Here is a 24,369-nt window from a genome sequence, read left to right on the forward strand (position 1 = left end):
CAGACTTAAAAACACTAGCAAATTTGAATGGAGAACAAGAACATAGGTCATGTCGTGTTTTAGTTAAGTGAATTATTGACAACCCTTAAAAAAGAAAAACACACCAGTGTATTCAAAAATGTTCTCAATGATATATATGACAATGCACTCAGTGTATCAGGGTGCAGTTCAAAAAGTGAAGTCAATTGTTGGATGTGAAGAAGTGAACAAATCATTCCATGTCGATACAGTGTATGTATGTATATATTATACACACACACACACACACACACACACATACACATGTATGTATGTATATATATATACACACACACACACACACACACACACACACACACACACACACACACACACACACACACACACACACACACACACACACACACACACACACCATATATATTACAGTATTATATATATAACTTATATATGCAGCATCTTGTGACATATATCACAAAAACTAAAACAAATGTGCGACAAAAGCCAAACAGCAAAGAGCTTAACCTGACAACACGATACCTCCACAATACTAGTTTTACAACCACATTAACAGCAAAATGGCCAGATCCCCAAAATGCAAAACAGTCAGGCAAAAAGCATCTTGGGCATTTTCTATGGGAAGATTATGGAAGCGGGAGTTATAAGCTATGGATCTGAAGCTATGTTCAATGATTAAAAACCCAAACCCTTCCCCCTCACTGATAAGGTAAGGAAGTAAGAGTGTAAAAAACACCAACAGATTCAAATGATTAAAAGAATCCACGGGATATGTAGACTATAGCTAGGGTTTTTGTGTGGTAGGTTAAAATAAAATAAATCACCACTTTGTGGAAAATATGCATTTTAAACATGTATACTGGCATTTTGCATGTGGGTAAAATGGCTTTGACAAGATATTAAAGCAAATAGACAGCATATAGATTTCCGTACCAATCCCAAACCAAGCCCAGACCTGCTGGGTTTAGCTAGGCATGGCTCCTACTCTCTTTTTCCCTCCCTGAAGCAAATGCTCCCTTCATCCACCACATGTAATTAGTTTCATTTCCAAGAGGGACATCAATCATTTGAAAAAGAAAATTATGTACAGTTTCAATTATTGTAAAAAAGTGAAGAGAAAAATGGTGGACAGTTTCAAATATTGTAAAAATGTGAAGAGAATCATTCCAAGATGCAAAAACACCACTTCATTTTGATGTGTAGGATTTGTATGGGAAAGATGTTATGCTACTTTTCTTTTAAACGTTAGCACATTAACTAAATTAACTTTGGTTCTTCTTGGTTGACCAAATGGTGATGCTTTATACACTGGAATTTCAATATCTAGAGATTATCCTGAAAATGTTTGGAAAGAAACTGTTCACAAAATTTGAAACACACGGTCAATGAAACATTTTTTCATCCTTCTTTCTTAAGGGGTGGCGTGAGGGGCTTGGGCAGAGAGAAGAAAGACTAAATACTTAAGGGAGCGTGGATGGGAATAGGAGCACATGCGTAGCCACAAGCAACCATTAAGCCAGTGTCCACTGGGAACCCTCTTTTTCTCAGCATTCAGCGGAAGGCCTTTTGGTAAGAGCTGGCTCCTGCTGTCGCCAATCGCCATGAGACTAATCAAAACAGGTTTGAAGCCCAATCGCCTTTTGTTAAAGCTCTGAAAAGGTTTTGACGACCAACAGCAGGAAGACAGAGTGCTACAATATGCTAATCCATTGAGACGACTAAATTGAGTGAAAGTTCTAAATGCATTTCAATGATGAGAAAAGGAAACCATCACTGTAAAAAAAGGTCTCCAATGGACACATAGCCCAATGTCCGATTTAGTTGCGCACATGTGTCGGCAACAAAAATAGCCGATCCACAAGCTCACGATGCGTTGCAGTGCTATGCGTTGTGAGCTTGTTGATCGGCTATTTTCAGTATGAATCAAGCCTAAGTCGAAGTCTCATTGTAATACAGCATTGAGAGGCTCTACAGGGGAGCCAATACACAGTGTTAAAGCATCACAAAGGCCATATAAATAGATGTAATATAAATATGTGCACGCAAATGACAGACACGCTCACTTTGGATGAAGCTCGTTCAACATTAACAATAAAGGACAGCAGTTGGGTCTACCAAAGTCTGACATTATGTGAAAATACTATGATGGCCTCTTTTTGTGTAACAACAATGTGCAAGGCAATCCTTATTTTAAGGGGTGCAATGCATTAATTTGCCTGCACTCAGAAGACAGGTGACCCAAATCACCATAAAATATATCTTGAATGACATAAAGCTGCCAAATGTATCCACAAAATAAAATAATGGTGGCCATTCAGACATATCAACAATAGCTGATATAGGCCAGTACCACACAGATGCCAACAAGTCAGATGCCAAATGACTAGTGCAGGGCAAGCTTAACATTTGTTATCTTAGGTATATCCTTTCCATCAGACACAAAATGACTCCTACTGGGCAATACTGCCCATTTCGAACTAACAAAAAATGAATGCATATTGGCAAACTTCACCATTTTAGTTTGACAAAAACAATGTCTGTGAACTGTTAATCCCAAATGGCCGGAAGTTGGAACCCCAAATGTTGGCAGCTGTGCAATCTCAGCCACTGGACACCAAAACGAATACCACTGGACAATGTACCCAGTTAGTCATATCCAAAATGGCTACCGTTGGACTTTTACTGGCAGTTTAAGTCAGGGTCACTGAGCCACGACCAGATCTGTATCATCTCCTGTGGCGTCCTGGGGTGCACAAGCATCAGACTCTTATAGGCACAGGGGTTTGACCTGTACTTCTCCTCTATGTCAAAGGTCCTGAAGCCCTTGTGCTTTTCTGGCGCCAGACCTAGTTTCCTGAGGCACATGCCCGTGTAGACATCATCTATGGGGTAAAGCGCCACATGCTCTGATACATTGTACAGACGCGCGGCCAGATCACCAGAGTACAGGTACCCTCCTCCCCCGGCGTATGGAGGATACGTGCCAACGTACATGGTGTCTGGGATGAAGTACTTGACCTTCTTGTCACGGTGAGGCCCCGCGTTAGTAATCACATCACCCACAAACAGGTCCCTGGCCTTAGGTCCCGAGAGACCCGCGAGGAAATCCAGGATGCGGTGGGTATTGACGAAGACGTCGTCGTCCCCTTTGAAGATGTAGCGTGCCCCCGGGCAGCGAGTCTGCACCCACTCCTGGAACAGCACCTCTTTGACGGTCAGGTTGAAGAACGAGTCCCTGTAGTCCCACTGGACGATGTCCCGGTGTCGCTTGCTCTCGTAGCGTAGCATCTCCGATAGGTCCGGGTGGTGGTCGAATGGGGTGGCGTTGCCGAGGAGGAAAACCGTAGCCACCGTCCGATTGGCCAGCGTGCCCGCCCGTCCCCACGACTGACGAATGGCCTGGCGGCGGTCAAAGTGCGAGGCCAGGGATTTGACGGCCAGCAGCAGAAAAGGCGGGTCCTCCTGGCAGACATGAGGCTGGTCCACCAATAGTGGATACGAACGGCAGCGCATGTAAAGCAGGAAGTCCTTGAAGCGGCCAGGTAGGGAGTTGTAGTCCTTCACCTGGGTGGTGACCCTGAGGTCAGGCTGGCAGGGGTCAGAGTTCAACCCTGTGTCGTTAAGCCAGTCTGGCCTTTCGGCGGTGCTGTCATTGAAGATGAGGATGGGGTTTTGTTGGAGGTCTAGAACCTGCTGCCTGCGATTCCAGAAAGCATTGTTTGGCTTCATTTTGGCCCAGAAGCGCTTGGTGGGCACGCGCACCTTGTTGCGGCCACTCTTGTCTTGGCTGCTGTTGCGCGAGATCAGGATGAAGATGAACAGGTTGAACATCATCACCATCACCACCACCTTTAACCGTCGCCGCAGCAATGCCATGGCAGCGATGAAGGCCCACCTCCGCCGCTCACCACCTGGATCACACACACACACACACGTATAAAATGCTCTGTTATGTTATAGAAAACTGCAGATCTGCTACAACACATTTTATGTCAAAGCTGAAGCTCAAGTCACAGCATTTTAATGATTTTCTTTTTTTTATAATTTATTCTGCACTGTAATTTTTATTTTAACTTCTTGTTATTTTAAATGTCTTTTTATAATGTGTTTATTTTGTGTCTTAATGCTCTGTTTTAATCTCTTAATCTTTATGTTTTGTGTAAAGCACTTGACTTGCATGTCGTTGAAATGTGTTATACAAATAAACTTGCCTTGCCTTATGTCTACAAAATTATCATTCTAACTAGACTGGTTGTTCATTCTAACTCTAGGGTCACAGGAGTATTTGATATGTCTATTATCTTTCACAGTGGAAAGATAGGGTACATAGAGGAGAAAAGTATAAATTTAGCATGCATATCAAATTAATTTAGAATATGTGGGTCAGTCGTGCCTGAAATACATTTTTCAGGCACGACTGACAGGGAATTAAACTTTTAAGTGTCCAGAATTCCTCATGCGTCCTAAAATAAAAATTATACAAATTAACATTTTTGGGGGGCAAGCTCAGAACTGTTCCCAAAGAAACGGAGATTATAACAGTCATACAACACCATGACGATAATATTTATTTTGGAAAAGGAAAAGCATCAGGCAGCATCAAAGCTCCATAACATAATCTAAAATAATTATTAAAAATAAATGAAAAAAAGTACAACAACACGTATTAGGAGGGCAGTATCAGTCACCAGAAAAAAGGATATGGGTTTGATGAATCTAACATGGTTAAAATGTTGGTTGATGTTATAATGGGTTTGTATAGGAAGGGGGCGGGGCAGCCTAATTAATATCAAATATATATATACTAAATACTGAATCGAGCAATTAAAAAACTGTCTTGGGTGTTCACATAAGCCAGAGTAAATGATAAAATAATAACAGTTTTTTTTAAAGTGAAATATCCCTTTAAGAACAGTGGTAAGGAAGACAGTTCCTTCGACGGCATTCCAATGGAAATGTGATCTAAAGGCAAACTTGACAAGCGACATACCACTCCCTTATGAACATGATCATCACAACAATGACATACTCATCTGTCATGACACTTTACTACCTTGCCTTTCGCACTTCCACCAAGCATAGTTAGCATGGTTACTTCAATTCTGTGGTTGCAAAAGTATTAATTAATTGCCTGAGTCCTGTGTTGAGTTACTGGTAAGGTTTTGGTGAATATGAAGTAGTTCTGGTCATTTGGTGGGGATCTGGGGGCCACGCATAAAAACATGAATGAATCCACAAAACTAGCATAATGACGTGAACCTTCTCCTCCTCCTCAAACAACTCGATAACGTTCTCGTGTTAGTTTGTTACTTATTTTCTGAGCCATGCAAATAAACAATAACCCGCACTGACGGGAGACGGGGATATTCATGCGTCCCGCCCGTAAAGCTAAACCAGAAACAGGACACTGAGGACAGTCATTGCATCAGCACGGATGTAGCCTTGGAAACCCGACACAGCGCAGTTCAACAGCCACACACAGCTGCAGTTAGGTTCTTAATTAAGGGCGCGTTCTGAATGCAATGCAAAGTAAAAGGTGAGTGCGCTCCGGTGCGGTATGCAAAGGGAAGAATTACTTCTTTCCGTGACAGTTTGAATTCTGTACACACGCACACAGAGCAAAAAATATGATATGGGGAAAACGATAGATTTTTTTTTAATCGACTTGTTAATGAAATCGATGAATTGATGTTTTAATGAATGCCCCCCCCATATATATATATATATATATATATATATATATATATGAAGTGACTGAGATGCACTTTGACATACACTGATACTACACCTACAGCATAAGATCCTATCTCCCCCTTCACAAGAACAGTCTCCCAAATGGCGTAATAGCGAAAGCCAGCCACACCCAAAAGAGTTTAATCCAGATCAGTTTTAATCGGATCTCGATCAAACTCGACAGATATGTACCTACGGTTAAAACCAGCGCTACTGTTTTTTTTCTCTCCTAGTTGGTCAAAGGTTAAGGTCACAGCACAAGATCAAAGTTCAACTCTATGCGTGTATATATAGATTACGTACATACATGTCATATTTATAATGACCCTAATGGAGCATGTGGTGTTGGTGTAGCAACTCTCAGAGTGCTTTTGTGAGATTATCATCCTCCAGAACCACATGCATGCCTTTTGGTCTAGGAGAAAAATTCTCCCCCTTAACCCATTTCTACCTGAAAAAGTAAACAAATCAGAGGTCAAGTGGACTGCCGACTCCTGAAAACCGGACTAAATGCACTCATCAGGCACATGCAAATTAGTGAATGGTACATTCCTTTATGCTTAGCATTATCTCACTGTTCAAGAGATTGCATGTTAACAATTAGCCAATGAAAACCATTAAGACGAACATAAAGTAGAGTACTAGACGATATGACTTTTCCCAAAAGGAAATGCCACAAAACCATTTAGATAAGATAAGGGTGATCAACTTGGTTTATTACATTGCCCAACAAAGCTTATAAAATGAAATTCACTGGCAGGATTAGCCTAGATAAACATAAGAGGAAGGGAGAATTAGATAAACCGCCTCCTATTAAATGTGCCTAGTAGTGAGGTTCAGACAGGAAATGCCACACCTTGTGGCAACTTATTGTGTGGCTCTATTATCAAGCTGGTGTCGAAGGCATTTGCTAAATATTTCTCTATGCCAAAAAGGGTCTGGTCAACTGAGTTGGCTGACTTGTGGGTAGGTCTACCTTGATGATGAGAGCCAGCCCAGTAAAAGAAAAACAGCCCACAAACAGACCTCCATTTACTGATTGATTTTCACAATCCAATTGCATTGTGGCTCATGCCAAGGACAATGCTAGGTCTACTAGGTCTATTCAATTTAGACTACCACCCCTTATTACTGACACTGTAATAAACATTTAGAATGATCTGCCCTAGATACTAGAGTTAAGTGGTATAGGTGTTGAGGTTAAGGTGTAGGATATTTATTGCTGAAAAATAAATACCGGTAAGCTCAGTGACAAACTAGAAAAAGTGCCCCTCGGCTAACGCACCCCTCATGTCTAACCAATGCTATGTCTAACCAAAGGATGCCTCATTGTGAGCTAAAATGAAGCCATCCTTGCTCTAGAAAGCGCCAATGTTTCCATCTAAACCACCGGTTAATCAGCAAAGACCTCTGAACATCGCGCATTTTATCCAAACAGCTCCGTAGATTAGGAGTTATTCAGCTTTTTAGTCAGCCTGTATAATGGGAGGTGGAGGGCAGCGTGGTTGCGGATCGCTAAAGAAGTAAAGGCCAAGCCAAAAAAATAATTAAAAAAAATAGAATATTAAAAAAAGCTCATCAGACGGAACATTACGCCAGAAGCAGTTGCCGGTTGGATTCCTTCTGGTGGAACGTTCCTTCACAAGCAGTTAAACCGCTAAGTCGCATTTCTTCCTCTGCCTAGTGAGAATGTGTTCAAGATGTGAGGCATTTTGTTCAAAATGGACCAATCCTGCAAACTTTGGAACTTGGAAGGAATTCTTAGTCAATTGGGATGGATGTTGATCAGATAACTATACCGATTTGCGTTTTGTACATACTCTCCCCATGCCTTCGGCCTGATGGAGACAATAACTGTACATGATATTTACTTTGTTTTATAATGCAAGATAAATTAGATAATCTACCAACCGGGATGTTTGTGTGTTTGGCATTATGACTTGTCCCCAAAATAGTGCCGACATCATAGACTAGCCTCAAAGTACCCTGGTGGGTACTACACTGGGTACTCTGACAACAACAAGTACTATGGTGGGTACTGCACTGGGTACTCTGACAACAACAAGTACTATGGTGGGTACTGCACTGGGTACTCTGACAACAACAAGTACTATGGTGGGTACTACACTGGGTACTCTGACAACAACAAGTACTATGGTGGGTAATGCACTGGGTACTCTGACAACAACAAGTACTATGGTGGGTACTACACTGGGTACTCTGACAACAACAAGTACTATGGTGGGTACTGCACTGGGTACTCTGACAACAACAAGTACTATGGTGGGTACTGCACTGGGTACTCTGACAACAACAAGTACTATGGTGGGTACTGCACTGGGTACTCTGACAACAACAAGTACTATGGTGGGTACTGCACTGGGTACTATGACAACAACAAGTACTATGGTGGGTACTGCACTGGGTACTATGACAACAACAAGTACTATGGTGGGTACTACACTGGGTACTCTGACAACAACAAGTACTATGGTGGGTACTGCACTGGGTACTCTGACAACAACAAGTACCCTGGTGGGTACTGCACTGGGTACTCTGACAACAACAAGTACTATGGTGGGTAATGCACTGGGTACTCTGACAACAACAAGTACTATGGTGGGTACTGCACTGGGTACTATGACAACAACAAGTACTATGGTGGGTACTACACTGGGTACTCTGACAACAACAAGTACTATGGTGGGTAATGCACTGGGTACTCTGACAACAACAAGTACTATGGTGGGTACTACACTGGGTACTCTGACAACAACAAGTACTATGGTGGGTACTGCACTGGGTACTCTGACAACAACAAGTACTATGGTGGGTAATGCACTGGGTACTCTGACAACAACAAGTACTATGGTGGGTACTGCACTGGGTACTCTGACAACAACAAGTACTATGGTGGGTAATGCACTGGGTACTCTGACAACAACAAGTACTATGGTGGGTACTGCACTGGGTACTCTGACAACAACAAGTACTATGGTGGGTACTGCAATGGGTACTCTGACAACAACAAGTACTATGGTGGGTACTGCACTGGGTACTCTGACAACAACAAGTACTATGGTGGGTACTACACTGGGTACTCTGACAACAACAAGTACTATGGTGGGTACTGCACTGGGTACTCTGACAACAACAAGTACTATGGTGGGTAATGCACTGGGTACTCTGACAACAACAAGTACTATGGTGGGTACTGCACTGGGTACTCTGACAACAACAAGTACTATGGTGGGTACTGCAATGGGTACTCTGACAACAACAAGTACTATGGTGGGTACTGCACTGGGTACTCTGACAACAACAAGTACTATGGTGGGTACTACACTGGGTACTCTGACAACAACAAGTACTATGGTGGGTACTGCACTGGGTACTCTGACAACAACAAGTACCCTGGTGGGTAATGCCCTGGGTACTCTGACAAAAAGTACACTGGGTTCCCAATTGGCATAATTCCCGAATAGACTTAGCCTAATAATGTATTTTCCGTTTACAAAAGAGGTGGAGCGACGGGGACACCCCTGTTACTGAACAAACGCTCTATATAGTATACCAATTATGTACATATTTAAAACTAAAACATATAAAATTTCTCCATATTATTCTAATTAATGTCGTAAAGTAAGAGAGCTATTCCTTGCTACTACTAATATTACTGATTATATAACATTTCATTCGTCTATGTAGGTTGTCCTTGGACAAGCCCTCCATCAGGGTTTTCAGTCAGCTTGATCCTCCATGCATCTGGCAAGCTCGCCAGCACTTTCTGCCCCTGCACCTTAGTACTTCCTCCACACATACGTTGGCTGACTTGGCTCCCAGTGCTCCCACAGCACCAGTTTTCTGGCTGGGAGCGGTGTAGTGCACTTTTAATTAAAGCCGTGAATCTGAAAGTGCTACAGACTAGGTGAAGGAAAAAACATCTATCTATCTATCTATCTATCTATCTATCCACACACACACACACACACACACACACACACACACACACTAAGAGCCATTTCAGCTGACCATGGTCATTTAGCAATAAAAGGCTGCTCTATTCTGTTTGCTCTATGTACTCTGAGCAGCAGAGGTGTTCCATTTCACCATGCTATAGAGAGAGAGCAGTTTCCACTGCCCCTGGACGTGTGGTAATAAAGACTGAGCACTGTTCCATTAGGGCATTTAGCCGACACGTTCCATCCTGAGTTACTCACAATGAGTGAGCAGGTAAGAGAGTCAGTGTCTAGCCCATTCTGAACGGGCACCCATTTTGGTGTCAGCATCATGTTATGCTTTAGCTATTGAAAAATAGCAGATCTACAAGCTCATATCGCGCCACCGAGTGGCGCGATACGAGCTTGTAGGTCTGCTATTTTTCTAAAATCGAAGAATGACTGACATTTTTTAGAATCTGATCTCAGGTCAGAATGGGTTAATCAGACCAGTGTGTGTCCAGTGGAAACCTTCGTATGAATCTGATCTCAGGTCAGAATGGGCTAGTTCAAGGACACGTAGACAAGACAAACTGGCTGTTGATGAACACTCACTGTCCTTTATGGGGACTGAACCGATACGTGCTAATTTCCCATACATTGTTTAGTATGACATGTTTAGAAAGCATGATGAAATCTGGCCTTGCCAACAACAATGAAGAGAATTTAAGGAAGCCAAATATTTGGAGGCTTTATCGTCACCTGACTGGTACCTGTTCCAGCCTGATGAATTTTAATAAAGAGAAAAATGTGACGGTGAATGAAGAACGAAGCAAACAGAGAACAATACGGCCTTTCACCACAGGTGGTTCTGACTCCGGTTTCTCCACTTGCACGTTCTGCCATGATAACATTGTCCTCTCATTACCTCTCCCTCTTTTTATATCCTCGTTCCCGTCAGTTTCTGTATTACCGGTATATTCAATTCCTCGTTGAAGCTTTTTGCTCAGAGAACCTCGACAGTGGCCTCATTTACACAGTACATGAGTGTCCTATAACTTTGACACGTAATGTAAAAATCTAGGACAAAGAAATGGGGTCAAAAACTAATAGAAGTTACATTGATGGCATGACATTATATTTATTTTTTACAAAATTGAAATGTCAGATATGATAATACTACACCGTTTTGAACTTTTGTCTGTGATTATAGTTATGCCTCCTATGAGCCTTTACTAAAGAGGACATCTGGTCACTAGGCAGGTCTAACCATGTTCTCACCTGTCAGAGTAACTATTTGTAAATCTAGCATGGTCATGTAGAAAGACATGGCTCTGTCCACTAAACAAGAATCCATCTACAAGTGTATATAAAGGGAACACATGTCTGATATTGAGACATGTATTTGCATGTGGCAGTCTCAGAGAGCTCTCAACTTCTGTTAAACAAATACATCGATTCATTCCACTCTACCCTTGTGGGAATATCATACTGAATTAGGTATGTACATTAATTCATTTCCAAAAAAAATGTTATTAATATGTGAAATGCGATAAAATGTGTGTAAACGTATAATGTAAGTAAAGAAAAAAACCACACCATAGAGATTAGATTTTCAAAGGAAAATGACACCAAACACAACTTTGGCTCAAATTAGCTAGTAGACCAGAAATCTGCTTCAACAGCTCATTCAACAGCTGCTTAAACAGCTTGTTATTTGTTACACCAGGCTTTCTAGTGCAGGGCCACAGAGTACATGATAGAGGTTAATCCATTAAGACCTGAGGCCTATTCTATAAATGTCTTATAAGTAGTTCTTTCAATATTATGAAACTATGCTTTCCTGATTATAACGGGTTAATTCCAGGGAAGACAATGACTTGTCTTTAATTGATATGACATCATAATACACAGTGGATTTCTCAATCAGCTCCAAAACATAATTACGTGAATAAACATGTAAAAAGGTTGGTGACGTGAGTTGAGGTGGGTTCTCTCTCTGCCACGCTGTTGCCATTTCCCCTTACTGCCTCAATGACTCTGTATTAGGTTTCTGCTTGTGTGCCTCCTACTAGCAACATCTCTGCAACACAGCCATGCTGCCTTCTGTTTGTCCTCCCCTTATTTCCCCTCTCTATTAACCCTATCCCATTCTCCTCTTCTGTTTCCCTTCTCCTGAACTGTTCCATTTCCCTATACCTTTTAATTACCATCACCCAGCACAATGCTCCCATCACTTTCCTTGAACTCCTCCATATGCCTCCCTCCCTCCTTCACTCAGCCTTTCCTAACCTCTCATCCTCTCATGCTTACACCATGTAAGATTAACAATGGCAAATTGAGTAACATAAAGCAGATTCACGACAGATTTAAGCATGAACATATGAAAGGTTGTGCTATCCAGTGAAATACTGGCACTGGAGATGCAGCTGTAGGTCATCAAAGCAGTACACTACACTGACTACAGATACAGTATCTTGGTAACACAACCTTGAGAATGTAATGCAATTGCCTTTATAGAATGTTTTTTATCATCGTTTCTAGCACTACAGGCTCATGCGGGTGGTCTGGCATGTTTGGCCCACTGACTATGACTCATGGTATACTTGACAGTACTGCCGACCATTTTCCAAAGCATGATAGCATATTGTGGTTTGTTTGATTTTCGGGGAAGCCACTGTCTTCAGTTCATTTCGGTATGGAATGAAAAACTAAAGATGATCAAAAACAACTCCCTCCCTCCCTACAATAGCTACACCAAATATACTCCTATCCCACATTTAATACGCACCTACAGTAGCACACACCAAATACATAAGCATACGGCAAATATAGACATACCACAAAATAAACACAATTACTTAATACTTTGTATGCCTACAGTAAACGTCTTGTATGCTTTGCACTTTGGCACATGATACACAAGTAGTAGTGGCTATTCTAGCTGCAGTTTTACTCATAAACACATAGTGAAAGTATTCTTGGAGTAGTATAATAACAATAATCATCAACATTTGTGAATAAAATAAGTTGCAAAACAAACTAAGTCTGAATACCAAGTAACTCGAACTGACAGATGGTGGAGATTGTCTATTCCATCTAACATCTACAGTACGTGCGTGCTGTCTTCCGGTTTGGCTACACAATTAGCCAAGATAATGACTACCGGTTTTCTCGAGTCATTCTCAGTGCTGTGTGCCTGTGTGGAACCTCTGATCTGGGAGACAATGTTTTACTATTTTTATTACAGCTGTCCACACGCCATCTCAATTCCCATCGCAAACACCAAAACAGAGTTTCACAAATGGCGCATTGCCAGTATCTCAATGTTCTCTTTTAATAACCCAATGATGATAATGGACACTGCAGATTGGAAGCAGTGGCATAATAACGCTCAAGTCCAGATGGGCCATGATGTTATCCGTCATCGATCATTGTGGAAAAACGCAGGCCTTCTAAACCTCATTGATTGGATCAAAGCAGTAATCACTGGATAATGGCAGGAACTGTTTGATGAGTCTGCATGTTCAACCCTATAAAAGGTCATATGAGGTAGGGCTTTATAGCTGAGTGGGAGGGTGGAGTGAAAGGGTAGACAGCAGAAATGTCACCATTTTAATGGAATGCGTGTCTGAATTTGAGTTATTCATTTTATATTCTTTTCAATTACTTTCAAGGTCATGTGTTGCGAGTTTTGGTTTCAAGTCAAATTCTTAGGCCAGACATTACATTAATACATTTGTTGCTAAAATTGCTAAATTACTGTAACCTTTCCACATTATGAAATGTGACCGGACCGGACAGGCAGGCTACATTAAAAGATGTAGCAGCACTGCAGGAAACATGAACAAATATATGAATATGATGATGGATGTGTCTCCATACAGTCAGTCAACTATTTGCGTCATCAAGGAACATAGACTTGTCTGCTGAGCCGACTCGGCACCAATATGTCCACAGAAGGAGCCTACATAACAACACATGCATATTTACCTCTATGGCACGTCACTACACGCCACACCCCCAATCTTTCTATAATTGCACCACGTCTCTGTCTGGCTGTATGCATGCACTCGATAACCGTTCCCCCCACTGGCTTCAGATTCGACACACACGTTCCACAGCCCCACAGGGAGTGCGGTGCCCGGTGTCGAGTCGGTCGGACCCACGGTTGTCCAGAATAGCCACAAAAGGCCTCTGCCCGGGCTCTTTTAGGCCCCTGCCCATGGTCCATATATGGAGCTGGCCAGTTCTGACATCACAGCACTCCATATTTGGGCATGCCTGACAAGAACTCCATAAGCTGGCCTGTTCTGACATCACAACACTCCATATTTGGGCATACCTGACACAGAACTCCATATATAGGAATAAAGGGACACAGAGAGACACATTCAGAAATCTCTATAGATGGGCATAAAAGGGACATAGATGGGTGGAACGGGTAGTCTGCATTTCTGGTTGTCCAGAACCAGCACAAAAGCCTCATTTGACAAAGAACTCCATACGGTATATGGGCATAAAAAGGGACACATGCATAATAAATATAGTAAATAATTAAATTCATAAAACGAAGGTGTGTGTGTGCACGCATGCAAGAGTTTACCTTTTGCAGGTGAGGGGTCTTCAGGTATTGTTGCTCAGGTGTCTCCTCTTGGCTCCCTTACCCCATACTGAGCTCCACCCTCTCTGAAATCGCAGCCAATAGGGACGCAGGGATGGGAAGGGACCGGAGGAAAACCCTGTAGACAGGAAGACAGACCAGGCGTTAGCGGGTTTACGGTGCCAGTAAGACTAAACATAAAGTGTAAACAACGCTCACTATACACAGTAAAATCCCATAGTGTATTTAACTCCAGAGAGTGTACAAATGTCCCATTTGGTTCCAATCTTTGGAAATACCTTAAGAAAGGTTTCAACACAGCCATCTTTTCAGAGTATATTGTGCTTCAGTATGTTGACAAGCTTCATGGAGATGCTAATTTTCCTTTCCAGCTCAATTTGGCACCTGCCCACAGAGCCAAAACTACTAGTAACTGGTGTACTACTACTGACCATGGTATTACTGTGCTTAACTGAACAGCCAACTGGCCTGACCTGAACCCCACAGAGAATCTAGGTTGTATTGTCAAGAGGAAGGTGTGTCTCACACTCAACAATACAAATGCATTTACGGCTGTTATCAAAGTAAATGTGGGCTTCCATAACACCTCAACAGTGAGAAAGGCTGATCACCTCCATGCCAAGCCACACGATGAAATAATTTGTTCAAAAGTACCTAAGTTCAAAAATACCTGCAGCTGCAGTATTGACTGCATACATTTCTCGTTTAAAAAAAACATTTTTTTAGTGGTCTCGTAAAATATTTTTACGAGACCATATTATATTCTTTATGCACAATGAATTGAGAATATATGAAAGTTTCAGTTTTTGAATTATATTAGGGTGAAAAATGAACTTTTACACAATATTTAAATTCATTGAGATGGAGCTGTATATACTGTACAGTACACCAACTAAAGAAAGCGACAGAGAGAAAGAGAAAGCAAGAGGGGAGAAAATACGATTGGGAATTAAAGATTAAGCAAAAGAACAATGTGAGAATGAGTAACAGAGAGAGAGAGAGAACGAGAGTGTGTGTGCAATGCATGCATGCGCGCGCGCGCGCGCGCGCGCGCGCGCGCGCGCGCGTGTGTGCGCGTGCGTGTGTGTGTGACTGTGTATGTGCGTGTGTGTGTGATGCAACTTTGAAATACTTAAAACGAACTTCCTTTTTATTGAACTCTTTGCGGGAAGTCGAAGTGATTGTTTCAGTTACTGGGCCATGCAAACCAAAGCCTGTTGCAACAGCTGTACTGTAAGCACATGACAATAACGGTAAAAAAAACATGACAAAAAAAAAGTGAAACACATCTACTGTTAAAACTGTATATATTATGTGTAGTACACTCATTGTTATTACCTTAAAAGATAGGGGACCAGGGTAAGTGATATGTTTGGGTTAAAAAATAATGTTTGTTAAAATGTTAGATCACTATATTCTGTCATCACTTAAAATTCCATTTGTTTAACCAGTATCCTGAGATTCCTGACTGTGTCTCTATGCCGATTAGATAAAATTGGTATCCCGACCTGAAAATGCATTTTCAGTTTAATTGGCGCTTGCTGCGTCGATTACGTTCAACTCTGTAAAGCACTTTACCTGGGGATTCCAATCTGCAGCCTTCTGGTCAATAGTCAGTTTCTCACACATTAACCAACCTTCACGCAACCTCTAGCCCACAACATGGGGGGGGGGGGGGGGGGGGGTAGAAAGTAGGAACCTCTAAGCTGAGGCTCCATATTGGACAGAGTTTTCCTTTTAGCACATTTGCTACTTAATCATTAAGCCAGTGTTTTGGTCACAGCAAACACAGGGGCTCAACAAACTGAGTAGACATGATCTCACTGTGAGTGGGTCAATGTACAAACAGTGTGGAATGATTAACTAAATACACACACATACACCATGCTGTCTGTCACTCTCTCTCTCTCTCTCTCACACTCACACAATCTCCTATACCCGTCTAGTAGGGGTGTAACGATACATTTTAACAGCGATACGATACGTATCACGATACATGGTTAACGACACGATACATGGACAGTTTTGGTTCATTATGGCGATACAATGATTTGAAATCGATACAGTAACTATTTAACCCATTCTGACCTGAGATCAGATTCATACGAGGTTTCCGCCGGACACACACTGGTCTGATGAACCCATTCTGACCTGAGATCAGATTCTAAAAATGTCAGTCGTTCTTCGATTATTCAAAAATAGCAGACCTACAAGCTCGTATCGCGCCACTCGGTGGCGCGATATGAGCTTGTAGATCTGCTATTTTTAAATAGCTAAAGCATAACATGATGCTGACACCAAAATGGGTGCCCGGTCAGAATGGGTTAAAATACATTGACATTATTTTAAACTAAGTAATTAAACTTTCTAAAAATGTCTTAAATACCACGCACAAAAATGTTGCATTGGAAAACGATACGATTTTTCGATGCAGTTACTATATCATTACACCTCTGTCTAGGTAACCCTTGTTTGAACTCTATGACCTCTATGTTTGCACTTTCCCATTTCAAACAGAAATCAGTTTTCTTCACATTCCAACAATTTTTCACAACTTACTTATACTTCGCCAGTCGCCACTACACCATAAAGGGTCTCATTCATGGGAAAATGGGAATGATCTATACATTGATTATCAATGCTTTGTGATTCTGATCTTGCATTCCTTACTTATAGCTGTCTGTAACATCACTTGAACTCTTTAACCCTAGAACACTAAACGTAACTTTAAGAACACTAAACTTAACTTTTGTCAAAACATCAATGAACCCGGATATATTTTACCCAATGTAAAATAGTTAATAAAAAATATTTCTCATCGAAATATATCTAAGTACAGCAATACATGGCAACTTGACCTACTCTTCTTTAATATTCCAACATCACTTTTCACAAAAAAAGGAAAAATAATAGATTTAATAAATTTGGGTATTATTTTTAACATATTCCTAAAGAAAAATGGAGCATGGAGCTAGGAACAAGTGGGACACGTGAGCATGATACAGTCACAGTGAAAGAAAAGGGGAAAAAAGCCCATTGTGGGTGTATGGGAGTTTTCCTCCATCACTAAACACGGGTGAAATTCACCCGCCACTGTAAACAGGAATGTAGGGAAACAAACTTACCTTCCATGATGTCACTGAGCATCATGAAGGTACTGAAAGACCCACCCACCTCAGACATCAGCAACATCATGAGAATTACAGAAATATAAATGTCCGGGTGAAAATCACCAATGTTTTAGTCTTATAGGGTTGCAAATATGACTAGGCTCTACTTTTGCTAAACCCATAAAATGAAAATGCATTACAGTAATTTATCTAGTCAAGTTCAGCTATAGCCTGTAATCGGTCCTTTATTCAAGCGGATACTTAATAGGCCCCTTTTGGATTGTTTTAATTTCATCTGCACCCATTAGAAGAAATATGGTTCTCTCTGTATAGTACAATCAGCATTTGTCACCTCGGCCTCCTCGGTCAACCCCCCCACCCCCCATAAAAAGGCAAGTAAAAATAAGTCATCATCAGCTTTGCTTCGCGAATGAAGATCTAGGGAGGCGGATGTGCACCTCCTCGGTGCCAAGACCGTCAGCTGGCAGAGTCAGACTCTCATTGGTCAACAGGGCCCAGTCAGACTCTCATTGGTCAACAGAGACCGTCAGCTGGCAGAGTCAGACTCTCATTGGTCAACAGAGACCGTCAGCTGGCAGAGTCAGACTCTCATTGGTCAACAGAGACCGTCAGCTGGCCCAGTCAGACTCTCATTGGTCCAAACAGAGATTTACATGATACGCAAGTCACTGTCGGAGAGCGTGAGAAACTAACACATGCATACACTGCAAATGTGTGTGTACCCAGACACATATAATGTATTGTACACACAAACACGCACACAGCTCAGCTACAGTATGTGTGCGTCTTTGTGCATGTTACTATAAACTGGTGTGTGTGCAATGCATCCTAAGCATATGCCGTGTGTGTTCTAAAATTGCTGTGTGGGTGTGTTCTGTAATTGCTGTGGGAGTGTTCTATAATTGCTGTGTGTGCACGCGCGCGTTTACACTGCATGTCTGTCAGTCTAAATATAAATGTCAGAGAGTGCTGCAGTGCATATGTTTCAGTCAGTGTAATCTATATATATACTGTCTGCGCGCGTGCACACACACACACACACACACACGGTGTCTAGGTGTCTCTGAATGTCTGTCAAAATGTGTGGCGGCAACAGCAGATAGGGAGACAAACAGCAGGAATACCATGCATGGTCTGAGTCCTCCACACAGGTTCAACAAACAGGCAAGAGGAGAGACATCAGTTTACAGACAGACATGACTCAGACCAACCGATCACTAAAGTGAACCCTGGTTCACTTTAGCGGCAATATTATTTAATATTTACCTTCAATTTCAACACATTAATGGGGGACGGGTACCTGTACAATATCCACACTGGATGTAATGATATTTACCAATAATAGTCCTAATTATTTGTTTGTTTGATGTTTGACTACACTGTATACATGGGTGGGGTTTACCGTGTGGTGGGAAATCTTGATTGTGCCAGAAAAACTCTACATCAGGGATATTCAATATTTTTAGAATAATAAGATGGCTAATTAAAGTTACAGGTATGGTGTGTGCGATATTAATTGTGAGATTAGTCAGATTACCATAATGACGGTAATCATTAAAGGACCACTTTTCAACCTATCTTCATATATAGGTCCTCACTAATAATCATGATAAAATGACACGTTTTTTTCTACTCGGTCTGTGTCACATAGGAGGGCTGTGGGCAGTTCAGAAACCCACCCAACAGTGACATCAATGGAGAATCCAAGCTAATAGAAACTGCAGGCTTTCTAGTCCTGAAAAGTTGCAATGCGAAAATGGAAGCCATCATTCTCACAATAATAAACCCTGTTCCAGGTCCATTTGGTTCCATACACTCATAAGACCCATAAGGGTCCATTTGGTTCCAAACCATTTCCCTGGGGACCCCCTGGAACTGCCTCAAGGACCCTGAGGGTCCCCGGACCCCGAACCCCACTTTGGGAATCACTGCTCTATGTAATCTGATCTTTATAGTCTGAAACTATTCTCACGTAAATAAATCTTGTTTAAAAAGCAATCTGCCTAACGATGATGTCACTGGTGGTCGTGGACGGGTTTCTGAACTGCCCACAGCAGAGTGAGTGTGTGTGTGTGTGTGTGTGTGTGTGTGTGTGTGTGTGTGTGTGTGTGTGTGTCCGTCCAGCTGATGGTCGTTAATGTCAAAGCAATGCTGTTTATGCACTGTCAAATAGGTTTAGGCCTACATGTATTCTAAGGTGGCATATACTTGTATAGACATTATTATCCTGCTTATTACTGTGCGGAAATATACATAAATCTTCGTGTTTGCGCACAAAAAGCATTTTGAGAACCCACAAATTTTCGCGCTTCGCTCGCACACTGTGCGGCCCCCCACACACAATCATTCTACAGTTGTGGCCCCCGGCCTAATCTAATTGAATACCCCTGCTCTACATCAACAACTGTATTTCAAGCAGTGCAATGAACTCAGAAGAATATACTGTAACTGACAACTGTATATAATTGTATGTTTATATATATATATATATATATATATATACACATACATACAATAAACACACATATACTGGCTATATACTGTATATCATGCTATTTAACTCAGGTCTGGCAAGAAATGAGGCTCTGTAAACAGTGGGAAAGCCGTGTGGGAGTAATAGACACATGATGTGAAGAGAGAGCCATTGCCACAAATAACCCATGGCGTGAGAGGAGGGGAGGCACGGTCCAAGTTGTTGTCTGCACTCCAAATATCTAAAGTGGGCAGGGCACCAGTATTGACATGGGCTAGGGGAGGGCTGCTATCACACACTCCTCGTCTTCTCACAGAAACCTCATATCATCACAGTTATCATAGTTGTAGAGAGAGTATGTTTTGCACTCCGTCCGTCCGTGTGTCTGTGTACAGCTAATCTCTGGCACCATTAGGCCCATTGGCCAAACAACGGCCTGTTATAGCGCCACCATGAGGCCGATTTTCGCGAAACAAATTTTCATTACGTTACTTGTACACATTTTATCCATACATCATGCAAATCGGTATACACTATCTCTATAGTCATGTGATGAACATGGATCCGTCTCATTTCATTTCTCATATTCCATCCTGATTGGCTAAGATTGCCTTCCAAAGCTTGCAGGATTGGTCCGTTTCGAGGTCGGTGTAAGTGGCCAAACATGTGCTTATTTTTTTAACCTAAAATGTTTTCAGATACATATTTTCATGTACTGTATAAGTTTAAAACGCATAAACGCATAAAATGCATCGTCCGCCGTCATCTTGAGTTAGATCATCAAAATAAAGAAAAGAGCACTTCAATTTCATGACCACTTAAAAGAAAGCAACCCAGAAACCCATAACATAGCCCTCAATCACGGAGAAAACCTACAGGGATGGCCCCTTAGGCTTCACTCAGACATGCACAACAGATTGTTGTATAGCTGATGCATGAGACTTGTTTACTGATGCAAGCTCGCAATTCATTTCCAATGGGAGTCACATGGTTTGAGGGGGACAGTCAAAACACAGCCGAAAGCCGTACAATAAAAATGTTGTGTTAAACCATGTGACTTCCATTGGAAATGCATTGGGGCGGCCATGACACTTACCCTTTGTTTACATCTAGCATCCAACAATGTTGTATGCTAGATGCGAAGGTGTGATTGAGGCCTTAGTCAGCTGGTCCAGGGACTATATACACAAACGCAAGCACAACGACCACAGATTACACACACACACAGTTCTAAACTATGACCAATGACAAAAAACTGCCATACCACATGTGCAAACACAGCAGCAAGATTTGTGAACTGTTGTGACAAAAGAAGGATAGCCAATGGAATACAACCACCCTAAGGACTACTATCTGTACCAAGTAGACCGCTGGACCTTGCACATGTAAACAGAGCTGCTACCTTTAAACAGATCTTAAATCAAAGTTTTTCCTGTATACTATTTAAAGTCCTGAGAGAAAAATGCTGCCATTTGTCTGCAAGGAATTGCTGCCATTTGTTTCAAACACATACGTAACATGCATATATAACGATGCAATGTGACATAGCTCCGTTTACAAAATACGGTACCCCCTCCTCCAACTGTTATTTTCAACTGTTTTTGTTGTATTGTATTTGTGACTCTTGCTTTGGCAATGTAAACGTTTGTTTTGTCATGCCAATAAAAAAAATAGATAAAGAACATATATGCGCGCTTAACGGGTAAGATTACCGTTGGTTGCTTGTAATGATAGGAAGTGAAGTGTATCCTATGATTCATTGCACTCATAGGTAGTGATCGACCGATATGGTTTTTGGCCGATATTTCCGATCACTGATTAGTGGACAAATCAAAAAGCCGATAGCCGATATTATGAGCCGATTATTTAAGTTTAAAAAAATAAATTCCAACACAAGAATCCCTTGAAATGCATTATTGATATTTATCGCTTATAAAAAAGGAAGTGCAAGAAGCACCAACATCGTTTCAGTAACACTTCCCCCCTCCATCAAATGCAGCTTTTTTTTTTATTGCATGTACTGTAGCAGCATATCTATGTATGCATGTATGTATCTATGAATGCACCAAGTGTGTGTGTGTGTGTGTGTGTGTGTGTGTGTGTGTAATTGTCCAGAACCGCCCCAAAAAGGCCTCTGCCCGGGCTCTGGACCGGGCCCATGCCAGCGTCCATATATGGAGCTGGCCTGTTCTGACCTCACAGCACTCCATATTTGGACCTGACAGAAGACAGAACTCCACAAGCTGGCTGCCTATACTCCCTATTTGGGCATGCCTTACAAAGAACTCCATATGGGCATAAAAGGGAGACAGACATAATTACTGGGTGGGGCATTCATTTCCAACTTGCATCGTTCCAAGTAGGTCAGTGCCCAATGGGCTGTAGAGGCACTACTAGTTTATCAAAATTGGTGATCTACAAGCCCACAGCACATTGCAGCATGACATGTTGAGAGCTTGTAGATCTGCTGCCCAAACTCTCCAAAGCCATGTGACCTTGTTTGCCACTTTCAAGATCACTGGCCACTTTTTTAATGCATGTAGAATTAGTTTTTACCATTCATTTTATAGCAATAAAAGACAATATGTCTCAAAACACTGGCCAACAATAAAATTAGTGGCAACTAATTATAGCCAACATGCAATAATCATATTAGGCTGGCCAGGATGCGGGAAAAAAACGTTGTCCTTCAGTTGGCTGACGCGCACGCGCACACACACACACACACACACACACACACGGACACAACAGGCAATCAATACAACTTGTTACAGCTGTTGTTTGCAGTGTTAGCAGGCAGCAGCTAGCTTGGCTAACGTAGTTCTACCACTGCTCTCTGTGACTCTGTCCCTCTCACGTGTGGATTTTATTTTGGTTAATTGAAGATGAAAACAGCAAAGCTTTTTATGGCGTTACAAGGTTAGTAGCCTATAATCCTTTCTCCTCCCTGCAGTGGCCCTCTCTCTGACTCTGTGTGTGTGTGTGTGTGTGTGTGTGTGTGTGTGTGTGTGTGTGTGTGTGTGTGTGTGTGTGTGTGTGAGAGAGAGGAGACGTCAGTCTGTAGAGCGCTTAGAGTATATATATTTATAGAGAAGGCACCCAGAGGAAATCTTGAGGCGAAATGGACATAGTGGCCGAATGAACTAATGAAGGTATTGCAGCCTGGCCCCAAACACATGAACGCGCTGTCCGTTGACTATCATTGTACACGTTCACGACGGACGACGCTCGTGCGCGTTCAACAGCAGCGCGTTCATGTGTTTGGGGCCAGAATTCCGTCCCAGAATGCACTCTGTTCCTACCAGGAAGGAGGAGTGAATCCACCTCATGCGCTTTTGAGCAACTCAATGCAAGTGGATGGGAGGAGAACTCGGGTGTCTTCTCTATAGATATATATACTCTATGGTAGAGCGGAGCTAAGCCGTGTCTACTCCTCCGGGGGTGGAGCACTGGGAGAGTCAGACACGCAGCTATACATTTCCTTACAACCGTACTCTACCGGATTTCAAAGAAAGTGGTTGTTTTACCATGTTTGCGCATTTATGAGAAATATAATAATCGGCAGTTTTTTTTTCCGATTATTTGTTTTTAGCACTGATACCGATATTAATTAAAATCATGAATATCGACTCATATAGACTCATAGGTCTGATATAATTTGGATAATAGGGTGAGCTGAATGTTAATGACAAACGTCTGGCTGGCTGGGCAAGTAAATAGCCGATATCACTGTACAAGACACTGTGACAAACACCCCTGCACACAGACAAGATTGATGTCCTGGAATCGAATTATTAATTATCGAAGACCTCTGGTAACTTAATATGTAGCTAATGTCAGCTCTAGCCAAAAGGGACATATTGTACTAACTTACGATCTGTCATCAGCCTTTTGTGCATGTGAGAGAGAGTGAGGTAAAGACAGATAGGATATTGGAGGGACAGATAGTGAGAGATATACTGTAGGCAGCTTGTTATCGTAGAAGACAGTAGCTAGCCAGTGATATTTATTTCACCACTCATTAGGTGATGCTGGGCCAGTAACACAAACAAGTCTAAATCTGGTAAATGACTCATGATAAACGTGTCATGTAAAGATCTGTCAGTCAGTTGTCATTCTGAATGAATAATGCTTGGCTTGTGTACCTAACATACAGTCAGAATTATTCCCCATTTGAGCACATACAGTAGTACCGTATCATACTAGAGGAGAGAACATTGATATCAGAGGATAGTGTGTATGCCAATAAAGCCCATTGAATTGTGTGTGTTTAGCTTAAGCAATGAATGGATATGTGTTTTCGAGTTGTCAACACCTCACTCACCAACACACCTTAGCCTTCCCTAGTGTTGCTGCGGTTCAGTGTTAGTGGGAGGATGTTGTCTGTCACTCTGTCTTACCCTGAGGGTCTGTAAAATATTCAATTAGAACCCACTTGCATCCTTGCAGTAGCTGCAACTGGTCAGACTTGTA

The 24,369-nt window shown here is 41.9% G+C and overlaps 1 protein-coding gene across 1 annotated transcript in view; it reads right to left on the reverse strand.

The window, feature by feature from the left end:
• Positions 1-397: 397 nt before the first annotated feature.
• The window catches only part of b3gnt2b (UDP-GlcNAc:betaGal beta-1,3-N-acetylglucosaminyltransferase 2b), a 33,145-nt gene continuing 9,173 nt past the window's right edge, over positions 398-24,369 (reverse strand). Inside the window, exons 3-4 of the mRNA XM_083775209.1 lie at positions 14,277-14,410; positions 398-3,909 (exon numbers count right to left, since the gene is read on the reverse strand). Coding sequence (XP_083631335.1) covers positions 2,677-3,873 — 1,197 coding nt within the window. The 5' untranslated portion in view covers positions 3,874-3,909; positions 14,277-14,410 and the 3' untranslated portion in view covers positions 398-2,676. The remainder of the gene's footprint in view (positions 3,910-14,276; positions 14,411-24,369) is intronic.

The sequence above is a fragment of the Protomyctophum parallelum genome, assembly GCF_964188405.1.
Source record: "Protomyctophum parallelum genome assembly, chromosome: 10".
Taxonomy (NCBI): Eukaryota; Metazoa; Chordata; class Actinopteri; order Myctophiformes; family Myctophidae; genus Protomyctophum; species Protomyctophum parallelum.